The 12,495-nt window shown below is 42.5% G+C and overlaps 7 protein-coding genes across 7 annotated transcripts; 3 read left to right on the top strand and 4 right to left on the bottom strand.

Annotated features, from left to right (window-relative positions):
* Positions 1-689: 689 nt before the first annotated feature.
* Positions 690-1,040, top strand: PHALS_08910 (uncharacterized protein; the record flags this gene model as incomplete). Its single annotated transcript, XM_024724343.1, has 2 exons — positions 690-706; positions 779-1,040. 2 exons carry the CDS (start codon positions 690-692, stop codon positions 1,038-1,040), a joined length of 279 nt encoding a protein of 92 aa, XP_024575230.1.
* A 2,044-nt stretch (positions 1,041-3,084) lies between these two features.
* Positions 3,085-3,388, bottom strand: PHALS_08911 (uncharacterized protein; the record flags this gene model as incomplete). Its single annotated transcript, XM_024724344.1, has 2 exons — positions 3,085-3,191; positions 3,346-3,388. The coding sequence occupies 2 exons, from the start codon at positions 3,386-3,388 to the stop codon at positions 3,085-3,087; spliced, it is 150 nt and encodes a 49-aa protein (XP_024575231.1).
* Positions 3,389-4,784: 1,396 nt separating this feature from the next.
* Positions 4,785-5,481, bottom strand: PHALS_15340 (uncharacterized protein). The gene has a single exon (XM_036407383.1). The coding sequence runs from the start codon at positions 5,207-5,209 to the stop codon at positions 5,018-5,020; it is 192 nt and encodes a 63-aa protein (XP_036263091.1). The 5' UTR covers positions 5,210-5,481; the 3' UTR covers positions 4,785-5,017.
* An 82-nt stretch (positions 5,482-5,563) lies between these two features.
* On the top strand, positions 5,564-6,589 carry PHALS_08912 (pre-mrna-splicing factor; the record flags this gene model as incomplete). Its single annotated transcript, XM_024724346.1, has 1 exon — positions 5,564-6,589. The coding sequence occupies one exon, from the start codon at positions 5,564-5,566 to the stop codon at positions 6,587-6,589; it is 1,026 nt and encodes a 341-aa protein (XP_024575233.1).
* A 92-nt stretch (positions 6,590-6,681) lies between these two features.
* On the bottom strand, positions 6,682-8,958 carry PHALS_08913 (cleavage and polyadenylation specificity factor cpsf30-like; the record flags this gene model as incomplete). The annotated part of the gene is made up of 2 exons (XM_024724348.1): positions 6,682-7,786; positions 7,856-8,958. 2 exons carry the CDS (start codon positions 8,956-8,958, stop codon positions 6,682-6,684), a joined length of 2,208 nt encoding a protein of 735 aa, XP_024575234.1.
* Positions 8,959-9,031: 73 nt separating this feature from the next.
* Positions 9,032-10,455, top strand: PHALS_08914 (translation initiation factor eif-2b beta subunit; the record flags this gene model as incomplete). Its single annotated transcript, XM_024724349.1, has 6 exons — positions 9,032-9,120; positions 9,174-9,231; positions 9,290-9,601; positions 9,664-9,755; positions 9,817-10,240; positions 10,312-10,455. The coding sequence occupies 6 exons, from the start codon at positions 9,032-9,034 to the stop codon at positions 10,453-10,455; spliced, it is 1,119 nt and encodes a 372-aa protein (XP_024575235.1).
* A 33-nt stretch (positions 10,456-10,488) lies between these two features.
* Positions 10,489-12,443, bottom strand: PHALS_08915 (Nuclear control of ATP synthase 2; the record flags this gene model as incomplete). Its single annotated transcript, XM_024724350.1, has 3 exons — positions 10,489-11,594; positions 11,647-11,845; positions 11,919-12,443. The coding sequence occupies 3 exons, from the start codon at positions 12,441-12,443 to the stop codon at positions 10,489-10,491; spliced, it is 1,830 nt and encodes a 609-aa protein (XP_024575236.1).
* Positions 12,444-12,495: the final 52 nt, after the last annotated feature.

The raw sequence follows: 12,495 nt of genomic DNA on the forward strand, positions 1-12,495 counted from the left end.
TTGCTTTAACCTAAGGCTAATTGCTCTTCCGTTTCAATTTCAAAATTGATTTTTATTTATTTTTATCTGCGGCAAAGCTGTCTAATTATTATTGTTTAAATTCATATAGTAAAATCTAAATACATGCATAACTACTGGCTACCTAGTCACATACCGTATTATTGTTTGGGTGCAGTCACACCATGTCCATATCGTATGGCACACACCCCTGTTACCAGAATACGTGTAACCCCGTTACACAATGACGACAAGCAACAACGAGATTTAACTGACGAGAAAATGCTACATGTGGAGTTTCCCGCGCAAATGACGCTCGACTGGAAGAAGTGCCTAACCACCTCGAGATCGAGATGAGGCCAGAAGGCACGATGGTGCAGATGAATGCAGACTGAAAGATTGGAATACTTCTTTAGACACTAGTTATAACGTTAGAGCTGAGCTCGATGTATCAGTCGAAAATCTATGTTCGGTATTTGCCGCCGAAGTGTCGACGATCTCCGCAAGTTCCTCGTGAAACGGCGCATATGCAGCTCACGAAACAACACGGCTACCGGTGACAACATTATGACTACCTGCTTAAAATGAAGACCTAAGCATGCGCCTGCTATCTTTAGATCAAGGAAGACGATCGCTTGAGCTTTTCACCTAAGCACGACGTGATTGTTGAATTTATTGTGGCGCGAAGAAAGATGGATATCTATGAGGTGTAGGAGAAACTACGTCGCGAGTGCGACACGATCCAGAATCGTGAAAGCAGCAAAAAGTGTTTCTTCGCTAGTGTTGCCCGTGGTCAGTCACACAGCCACCGCGACGGATCTCCTGGTTGGCGCCATCTACCAGTAACCCGTGGTAAAAGCTTATGGCAAAATCGAAGTGGAGGCTCCAATAAAAGCGGTCATCAACATCGTGGCGACCGAGTTGGTAGTGGTTTCTCAGCCGTCGCTACGGCTGCAACGAAATCGGCCATAGCAAGAGCAATGTCCCAAAATGCAAAGTTATTGAAGCCATTTGTGCTCTTGGTATCTACCGATGTAGATTAGGGGAACAAATGGCTAGTTAACAGTGGAGCAAGCTCTTAAGGCTTTTGACAATGACGACTTCGGTACTGTCGCTCAGTTTGTAAAGGGTTTACACGTACCCTAGTAACAGGGATGTGTGTCAAACGAGATGGGCATGGTGTGACTGCACCCAAATAAGAATACGGCACGTGGTTGGGTAGCCAGTAGTTATGCATGTATTTAGATGTTACTATATATATTTAGGAAGATCTATACATTTAAAAATTAGGCGGCTTTGCCGCAGGTAAAACAAATACATACAATCAACATTTTAAAGAGAAGAGCTTGTTAGCCGTGGGTTAAGGTTCTAACTACTCTTGGAGGTAGCGGATTGCGATCCGCTACACTTGTACTGGTTCTTATGAAGAACGTAAGGTCGGTGACCTAAATTACGCTCCCTCTAAGCGCAAAGCTACGGCAGCCCCGCTGCACAATTAGACACGGTAATGATATTCTTGTTGCTGGTGGGGGAGGCTTGCATGCATACGGCGTCGGCCCTGTCAGCCTTGCATTTGTGAACGGCAGCACTACACTCTTAGGGGACATTCACTACATTTTCGGTCTCAACCACAAGCAGCTCTTTTTATCCGCGCTCACACCGCGCAGCGACAAAGGCAAGTCCACAAATCACCACATTAGAGTTGTGACTGTCGTTAGAGAACGGTAGAAAAATATATTTGGCGAGTACCAATTACAAATTGAGACTCTTATTCGGCAGCTATGAATTACTCAAGCCTTTGGCACGCGCGCCGCTGCACTGCGCTGCGGAGGGAATTCCGCTGCTTCCGTCATACCGGTTTTGGAATTGTTTAGTTTGCGGTAAGATGACTGTTTCAAAGTTGACCAAGGCATCCAACAGCGTGTTCTTGATTGCGGCTCTTTTGGTGCGAATGTAATGGGATACACTTAGCCGTTACATGAAGGTACATCTATACCTTCTGTATGCAGTGTGGAATTTATGAAAAGAAAGTTACAGTACGGTGTTCTTAAGTGAATACGTGATTTTATGTATGAAGTCACAAGCATTCTGTGAGATACAGAATGCTGTGTCCTACTTGGGGATCTGTACTGGTGACAAGATCGAACTATCTATGTCTTTCGAAGTGGGTGGCATAAGCCGGTCACTTCTACAGGACAATTTTCACAAGCATTTCGAAGCTCAAGCTCCGTACACCTAACATCGTGTATAAGTTCAAGCTGAGGTTCAATCTCAGTACACCCTTAGTTTATAGATCGGAATTCAATGTGTTAGTAGTATAACCTCTAGGAGTCGTTAGGGGTTTTTTGCATGTACCTAAGAATCTTTAATTCACTTTAATTATGTTGCAAATTTGCCTTTAAGGCATCTAGTCGTTCTTCTTCCCTCCATCTGGATCCCTTCTTTGTCGCACAAGCGTGTGTGTTGTGTTGGAGGGACTGTTATAAACACCACCCTCTTACAGCGAATTATAGTGATTTCTTAAATTGACGCCAAGGACTCGTTACGTGTTAGTGTTTGTTGATAAATGGTTTCGATACATCAAGGTGTACCAGATCAAGCTTAAAGGTGAGCTTTCATTGAGTTTGACGGGTATAAATGCTCATGGAGTCCGTGTTCATAGCTGTAGGAACCGATGATGGTGGGGAATTGTGCGGCAAGAAAAGTAGACGAGTCTGTGCATGCGATGACAATTTTCAGACCATTGCCCCTATTTACACAGCAGGATGGATCCCGGAACGGACCAACTGCTTCATCGCTGACATGGCTCTTGCGAGGTTACATCATTAGCATTTGTCCAAGAAATGGTGAGGTGAGACAATTAAGACTTCTGTATACACCATCGACGGGCTCCAGAATTTTGCCCGCCATGACACAGCCCCAATCGAATTGTTGAAAAAAGCTAAGCCGTCTCTCATTACATGCGCGATTCTGGTTCGCGGGGGGTATGTAAATGTTGACAAGACCAAGCGGAAATAGCTCGACGCCAAAGCTCTTCGCTGTATTACGCGGAGGGCCCGAAGGCCTATCGGTTAGGGATTGCGACTCTCAGTCAACATAGTCCGGGGCATTCGATGATTGCAATATGGTCCTGCATGCACCGCCCAGCTTTTGACTCTTCAGTGGTCCCATAATTGACGACGACGAAGTTGTGCCTGCTCTCACAACAAAGACTATGATGTATCCAACAACCTACCAAAATGACTAGATGGGTCAATGAAATTGGCAACTCTACCACATCCACCTTCTCTTGAGACTAATTTGCTCCAGTCTTCCACTGATATTATGTAACGGATGTCACATTCTGACCAACCAATTCGGACCGCTTCTCCTTCACTCCACCCTGCTCCATAAGTACATACGATTGCCCATGATCAACTACCCACGAGATCGTCTCAGTTTAGCCAGGCGGTATAGCCGACTGGTGTTTGATGGTCATATCGTGTCGACACCAGCTGGATCGCATCCACTGCCAAATTCACCTGATTATTGCTGGCTCTGCCTCCAGCCGTAAGGGACCAGGTGGTCTAATAGGCTTATAGCGTCAAATACCATTTCGTCGCTCATGACGGCGATAGAGAATAAACTGAGTGTGAAAAGCAACGACTTCAGCTTACAGATAAATATGGGATTGCACCGACTTCGGGGGAGGTGTGCGTTGTCCTCAAAGTGTGACGATCATTGGGTTTATCGCAAGTAAGACCTAGAATAACATATCTTCGGCACAAGATATTACCCGGGTTTTTTATCTCCTCGAAAAGCTTGGAACCACACATCTCCCAGCCAATGTCGTAAATTTAGCAATCAGGCGGCGACAGACATGGTCACCTTTCCTTTCCTTCATCAGCGTGTAAGGAATTATTCTCTGCGAGATCTTCTGTATATTTGCTGTAGTTTGCAACTATGCTTATAACGGATAGATGGCCTCAATGCCCTGGACAAGGATAAAGCTCCAAGAATGGGATATCCATAAGCATTCCTTGAATGAGAGTGTAAATTTCGTTGTTACTAAAGTGGATTTTCCAACAACTAGTGACTTCTGAAAAGTAATGCTTCACATTTCATACACTAGCGATTATGATAACAGCAGACTTTTCATACGTCAGCGGTAGACAATAACCACTGACAATTTGACCTTGAATCTTTGTTATCCAGAGCACATCCCAATATAAATGCAACTCCGAGTATTCATGACGGTCCTAACTCACAATCATCACGACGATTTCATATGCGCAAGAGTGCTTACCAGTTCGTACATTTTGTATAACCAATATGCAGCGGGCTGCCGCGTTGAGTAATCTAAGCTAAGGTCACCGACCTTGCGTTCTTTACAAATGTAGCGAATCGCAATCCGCTACCTCCAAAGTACTTAAAACCTCAACCAAGGTAGAGACGCTCTTCCGTTGAAAATTGAGACTGTAATTAATTGTTTTAGTTGTGGCAGAGTCGCCAATATCTAAAATCTTAGGTTGTCCTAGCTAATAAAGTAATATACATTACTACTGACAACCCTGCCACATAGTGGCTTCTTTTTACGGTGAAGCCACACCATTGTGTGATAACACCAAATTGTGTTCTAACACCCATGTACGGTCACACCGTCTTGTGTGATCCGCCCATTCATACAAGGGTACGTGTCACCCCGTTACATCCACACTCACAGTCAGCACGACGATTTCATGTGCGCATAAGTGCTTACCTATTTGTACATCTTGTGTTTCCAATACATAGAGCTCACCAAGTCGAACGTCATATTGAGATGTGGACCACAAATAGAGTCTCAATTGTCAGACGCACACTCAAATCTAACAATTTGGTCATCCGAGCGAAACGCTGGCAGAAACGTTTGATTGCGCAAATTTCATTATTCCCTTGCTAACAAATGCTTTCGACTGAGAGGTGGACTGTGAAGAAGCGATGTGCGACGTTTGTGCTGACGCTTTTGGAAGTGACAACGGAAGCGCGATTCGAGCTGGCGTCGTTATACACCCTCAAGTCCGGCTACCCGAATCTTTTCGAAACTCGTCTTCATTGTTCCCTGCTTACAAATATTGCACATACATTGCTGCAGTAACCGACCTCCGGGCTGCACCTGTGCGATGAAGAAGGCGTGCTGCATGTTTTTTTTTGCAGGCACCCACATTTTCCGCACTTCTGTACAATCTCCACTCATGATGAGTCGATCAAAATTCTTCAGGTTATAAACACGCTGCTTTTGGTTCCATCTTGGCAGCTTTGGTATTTGTCATTCGCCCATATATTCGACTCCTGTTTACAACTGCAAAATCTATCGGCAATTGAATGTGGCCTCAGAAGCCTTAGAACAGCATACAAAAACATTCTTCTTCTACGTTCCGACACTATCAGTGATCATCTCGAACAATATCAGTACAACTCCGTAGTTTTAAAAAGATATTGTACAATATGAGCTTTCAACAATAGGCTTGTCTTTTACTTGATAATTATTTTATTTATCATTACATTTTGGTCTCGTTATTGTAAATATTCAATCAATCACGACGGAAATATGGAAACCCTGATGCAAGTGATGGCTGCTAAGAAGCGCGAGATGTCCTTAATCAGCGAGAAAAAGCTCAGTAAAACTAAAAAATATCTGAGTCGTGCTGAGGTTGAGTCTCTACTCGAAGAGAATGAGAAAGCGCTGGAACCACCGATGAAAAAAACCAAAACAAGTGAAGAAAGAGGACAAATGTCATCAAATAATGAACGAATGGACGATGTAGCCGCCAATTCTGTTGAAGATACGAATGAGAATGATACATTACGTGAGTCTGTATTATCGTGGCCCGATCTCCGTCGACGGCTACGCGAATTGGGCGAGCCCATTACACTTTTCGGTGAGAATTTAACCGATCGCATGGCAAGACTTCGTCGAGTTGAAATTGACTTTGTCACGAAGCACGATGATGGTTTGGGAGCAGGTCACGGTATTCGTAATCGCTTCGTTAGTGGAGATGATGAAGAACAAAAGGATTCAGTGGACGATGCAGCGGAAGATGCTGAGGAATTTGAGGTTGAAAAGGGTAAAAAGAAGCAAGAAGACGATCTTGAAGACGAGAAAGATGCTGATAAAATTGTGTATCGGTTCTTTAAAGGCATGTTGCAAAATTGGGAAAAAGATTTAGCCAATCGACCAGCACATGTAAAGCGAACAGCGCAAGGGAAAGTAGCAGTGAAGACGATGAAGCAGTGCAAAGACTACATTCGACCTCTTTTTAAGCTATGCAAACATCGTCAAGTACCAGCAGATATTTTACCAAACTTGGTCGATATTGTCACATTCTGTCGTCAAGGCGAGTTTGTGCAAGCGAATGATGCGTATATTAAATTGGCAATTGGAAATGCAGCGTGGCCGATTGGAGTAACAATGGTTGGGATTCACGAACGTACTGGTCGAGAGAAAATTAATTCAAACAAACAGGCGCATGTTATGAACAACGAGTTACAGCGAAAATATCTAACTTCAGTTAAACGTCTGATTTCGTATGCCCAATCCATTTCAAATGTCCAACCGTCAAAGCGCGTGATGTAGTCTAGACATTTGCTTACAGTCCCGATCAAATACATCGACATGCAAGAGTACAATTTGTTGTGTATTATGCGGCAAATCAACACATAAGTTTCTTAAAAGTGGCCACGCATGGGAGGACCTCGGCCACCACCGCGAAAATGTGGAGGTGGTCCACGCTGATAAAACATTTGATAATCGCGGTGAATAGCAGCTAACAATTCTGTCGTGAGTGAGCAGGCGATGCGAAAGCTGCGTTCATTTTCTGCAGATACTAAAACCATAAGTGGCTCGTCTACATCTTCTGGACCTCCTTCCTTGGACCCAGAACCCCGACCACGAACACGAATTTTGGCATTGCCACCGGCCTCAACACTAATACGTTTCATATTCGATCCAGCAGGTCCAATAATACGACGTGTAACTCCAAATTCGCTGTCGTTTTCAATACCCACAATTAGTTTTTCAAGAAATGCTGGCTCATTGGGGTCCTTGGGTCCATCTTGACTTGGTCGACCACCAGTCGTGCTCGTTCCTGGTTTACCACGAAAAAGGTCCGGACCCAATGGCGGTCCATTAAGTGGAAATGCAGCACCACTGCGCTCAGCAAAGATGTCAGCGAGCTGCTGAGTGATTTGTAACGACAGCGGACCAGCATCTAGTTTATTGTCTCCAAGTACTTGCTTGATCTGAGGGTCTGATATTGGCAAAGCGGGTGCGTTTAACATGACAGCAAAGCGAGCTTGAACCGGAAATGGCGACGACATGTTTGGTCCATGGCAAAATGCACCCGGCATCATGTTAACAAGAGCAGGAGAAATTGCTTCAAAAATACCTAAAAGATGTTGATCTGATAGATTCAGAAGGTATAGTGGGGTACCAGGACTCACGTGCTGCTGAGCAAGCGTGTCTTGTTCTAGCGGAAGGCCAAATAACATGCGACCGAAGCACTCGTCAATTGTCTGTGCAACGCATGTAAATACAAATCCAGGCTGAGTAACTTTCCATCGTGGTGGTGCAGATCCATTAAATCCAGGTCCAATAGGAGCCCCAAACAAACTTTCTGCAGCTTCTCGCCGCCGAGTCGCGAGCTCTTCAGCGCCACCCAAAAGCTTCATTTCATCTTCTACAGATCGATAATGAAGTTGAATTTGAGGCTGATTATACAGTAGTCGGACAAGTGAGTGTCCCGTATCTGAGTCTAGCTCGTGGCCATTTGGACTGTCACGAATTACAATCGACATTTATAAGAAATCAACTGATACATTTGTCAATACATACAATTCTTACCATTCTGGAACAGTAAGCAGCTTGTTTTCAAATTGAGCAAGTCGATCCCATGGACACTCACATATACGAAGCCACTCAATAGAAAATGCTCCCATCCACTTACATTTTCCATCTGCTTCGTATGGCACAACGTTCAATGCTAAATCTTCTCCAACTGACGTATCATAATCACCAATAGCCTCATTAACAACACGTGCTACACCTTGATAATGTTTGCTAGATCCGACCGTAAAGAATAAAAAGATCTCATACGATGCTTCAGCCGCCATTTTAATCTGCTGAGCTATTCCCGAGGGTACACTCCATTGCTGATAATGTACTGAATGTGCAAGATTCAAATAACTGGCTGACTGCACTAAAAAGTATTTGGCCATCTTTCCTTCATCCGGCAAAGGTGGACCAGAGATCACTTCACGAGCTTCATGAAATCCTCCAAATTGTCCTGATTTTCCTCCTCGTCCATCTTTTTCTTCTTTCTCACCTTTAGGAAATGGTCGAAGTTCCATATCTCCATGAGCAAAATGACATTCATCGCCAAAAGGACACGATCCGACTTTTTCCCAATGTTTACAAATTGCAATCTTAAAAAATTCATTTACTGGTTGTGCTTTTCGACGCTTCACATTTTCTTCATCTGCTACTTTCGATTGTAATGCAAAGTCGGCAGTCTCTGGACACTCTTCTCGAGCTAATTTAATATGTCGATAACGACAACTTGATCCATGAGAACAAAAACCTTGTTTGTAAAAAGCACATTCCACACGTTCTTCATCCGGGACGTGTCGAAATGGACATTCTGGGACTTGACATTCCATTCCCCAACGACATTCTGGCATCTTGGACATATCATATTGATGCAAGAACTCACAATTATCTCCTTTCATACATAATGCACGTAACCAATGACGACAGACTACTGTCCCTCGTTTAAAATCTTTTTTTACGGTTGTTTGACCAAATGTAGCACCACCAACACCCACGACAGCACCATGACGATGTTTTTGTAGATCAATACGTTCATCACCATCTTCAGTTAGTAAAACTTCAAAGTCGAACGCTAAACGTTGCTCTTCTTCATCGCGCAGTAAAAGTCCCAGCACCATCGTGTCGACTTTTTTTGAATGTTGACTATGCAAAAAGAAAGGTTGACTTTTTTCTTAAGATACCGGTAAATCAATGGTGATGAAAGAACTCAAGGAATGGCTCGATGAATGGCCTGCCGTACGTGAAGTAGTCGACGACTTGGTTTTAAGTCTTAAACGCAGGTTTGTGCTTGATATACTACAGATGATGTTTAAGTACTTACTTGTGGATATAGACAACTCCATGGATCGTATGAAACAGCCAAGATGACGACAAATGTATTATGCAAAGTGGTGCGTATATACGTCAATTAAATGTATAGTGTCGAATATGACGATTCATGTACATTAGCTTGAAACAGTTGAATGGTCAACAGCTGGAGAAATCTTGGAAAAGATTCGTCAACTTGGCTATATGCTCACTACTGCACATACACATGAATTAGTCATTGGCAATGTCGTACGTCGTGTATTATATATCATTCGTGAAGAGCATTTGAATGCTTTAAAGGTATTAGCACCGACTACTGGTACTAGCCCGCCAGCAACACATACTTTGGGTTTATCATCAAACCGGAATAATAATTTGTCGCGTTCGTTGGATACAATCTTAACGCCTGGAACGGATACTGATCTTTCAATTCCTATTACGGATCTTAAACTTGTACGTTGGATAAGTGACAAACGTAGCAATTTGGATTGTCATGACTTTTCTTTCGATTGTAGTCTGTTATGGAAGGAATTGCTGAACTTGTTGATGAGATTGAAAACTTACATGTTAATATTGCTGATCAAGCGATGGAATATATTCATACTGAGTACGTGATCCTGAAGATATTGATACATTGTTGCTAATGCTTAAACATTTTGTCAATACAGTGAAGTAATTTTGACGTTTGGCTTGTCATTATCAGTTGAAGCTTTTCTAAAGACAGCAGCAAAGAAACGGTCATTTAAAGTGATTGTTGTCGAATCTGCTCCTTCTTTAAATGGCCAGAATATGGCTCATGTATTGGCAGAGAGTGGCATACATGTGACGGTTATTCCGGACAGTGCAGTCTATGCTTTAATGGCACGTGTGAATAAAGTGGTCGTGCCTGCAGCTGCTGTGGTTGCTAATGGAGGTTTGATCGCACAATCTGGACTGCAAAATATTGCACTCGCTGCGAAAAAATGCTCCGTACCGGTTGTATGCGTGGCCGGTTTGATTAAATTGTCTCCACTCTATGCACACGACTTGGACGTTTTAAGCGAACTCTTAGCTCCATCGAGCATCTACAATTATGAAGATATTGTGGACAATGTATGGGTTGTGAATATCTGGTATATTGTAGTGGTAAACTTTCATGACATGTCTTTGTGTTTCATTGTCAGCTCGAGGTCTTGAATCCAGCGTATGATTATGTGCCACCTGAGTGTGTAATGCTTTTGATCACGAACACAGGAGCTCATCAGCCATCGTACATTTACCGTCTACTTGCTGAGTATTACTCGCCTCAGGATTATCAGCTAAGCTAACTTTATGATTTAATATGAGTAACGAGATTCTCTCTAGTCCAAAATCCAGCGTGCTTTATTCGGTTTCGTGCTGTATAGAAATGGATGCGTATGGTACATGCGCTGAATGACAGCCAATTGCTGCGAAACTAGCAGTCCTTCAGCAATCAAATCATCCAAATCTTCTTCAAAACGCTCTTGTTCTTCTTCTTGGAAAAGAGCACGATACGCTTCAAAGAGATCGCGTAATTGATGTAACAACAAAATGAGGAATCCTAGATCGCGAACACCCAAGACTACTTCCTCACTCGTTCCTGGACCACGATTTTGTTTGTTTAAAAGCCTTTCAATGTCGCGCAAATTGTTTCGTAGAAATCCAGCAATTTCGTTCGAATCGTAGAACAATCGGTCACTCAATCGCTTGTAAATCATATGAAAAGCTGTTGTGACTAACTTGTACAAGCCACCAAAGACAAGAAATGTTGGGATTGTAGCCATGATCTGCATATTCAGTTGATTCGCATGCATCAACTCATCGATCGCTCCCATGGCCACCATGAGCTCTTTTTTAATAAATTGCACTTGTATAAGCAGCATACGTACGATATCACCCGTCATCAAGTTTTTCACAGCTGAAGCAAGTTGTTTTTCATACTGCAACGAAACAACTGACATATCCATTTCAGTCATAATTCGCTGCATCTCTTCTCGTGATACTTTTGGATTTGTATCTTTAACAAAGTCTGACAACATACGTCGTAAACTCTCCTTTGTGTCCAGTAATGCCATAGCATCTTGAATTTGAGGCTTTTGATTTAAAACTACTTCTTCAAAAATTGCTTGTAATGGCTCGAGCATGTGTTCACGAAGAAAGTCTTGTAATGCTGCACGTGTCGCCACAATACCAGCATGAAATTCCTTTTGATTTGTCAATACCCAAAATCCACCAGCAGTAAGACAGATTGCAACAGCTGAAACTTGAAGCCAGCGTTGACGAATTTTTGATGGAGGACGGCAAGGTGCCATAGCCAGTTGAAAACACCGTAAATACTGAACTTGTGCTGTCTGAAATATCTTGAGATTCTTTTCAACGCGTTGTAAGGAACTCACAACGTCTTGAGTCGATATGATAGCGCGATTCTTGTCAAATATATTTTCATCTATTTCTTGTTAGTTTTCACGAAGGATAAAATCAACATTTAAGATACGTACCAAAGTGAAAGATTGTAAAAAGAAGCGGATCTTGCGACTTGAACGATCCATGACCTTTACGAGGTGGACAAATACCATTTGTATTGTATACAAACTCGACCAATGCCATGCCTTCTTTCATTCTCATTTCTAACTGTTCATAGTCGGAAAATGTACTCGCACATTTTGTTGTCATTTCCTTTAACATCCCAATTTTTTTCTACACATGACAACAAGACGCACTTTAATAATTCACTCTTTTCTCATGTTGTAATAACAAGATATCTTCGTACTAAATGTGCTTCCAGTGTCTCTCTCAAGCTTCGAATCTTTTCTTCAACTGTAATTTGTTGTGTACGCGATGAAATCCATTGTAAAGGTCCTCGTTGCAAAAATTCGCGCAATCTTCGTTTTTGAAGTTGTTTCCAGAACACAATTGCACGTGGTATAAAGTCAATTGTACGTACAATATTAATAAGTGCTGCATGTAGTTGATATGTTGTCACGTGTGTCCATAAAAGTCGTAATCCATGTTCAAATACTTCACGTTGTTCTTCTATATCGATCGAAAGTGTACTATCATTTGCGTACAATCGATTACGCTGAAGAAGATCATAGACGTCCATTAATGCTTTCGGGATCGCACATGCTGCACTAGAAGGTACGGGGACGCTATAACATTGTGACACAATGGATAGAGCACGTGCTAGTTCATTTGCATGTATTGAAGTACGACCAAGTGTTTGAAGATCAGAAATAATATTGAGAGTTATGGCTTCATGTGTCGTAGACGCCATCACTGCAGTCGTTTGGTCCATTTCGGATAAGTGAAATGATATGAGATTATTACAATAGATTTCAAGAAATTCA

The sequence above is a fragment of the Plasmopara halstedii genome, assembly GCF_900000015.1.
Source record: "Plasmopara halstedii genome assembly, contig: Scaffold_323, whole genome shotgun sequence".
Classification (NCBI taxonomy): domain Eukaryota; phylum Oomycota; class Peronosporomycetes; order Peronosporales; family Peronosporaceae; genus Plasmopara; species Plasmopara halstedii.

What these genes read in the sequence shown, in the direction of transcription:
- PHALS_15340 (XM_036407383.1), bottom strand. Translation starts at nt 5,209, where the DNA reads ATGAGTGGAGATTGTACAGAAGTGCGGAAAATGTGGGTGCCTGCAAAA.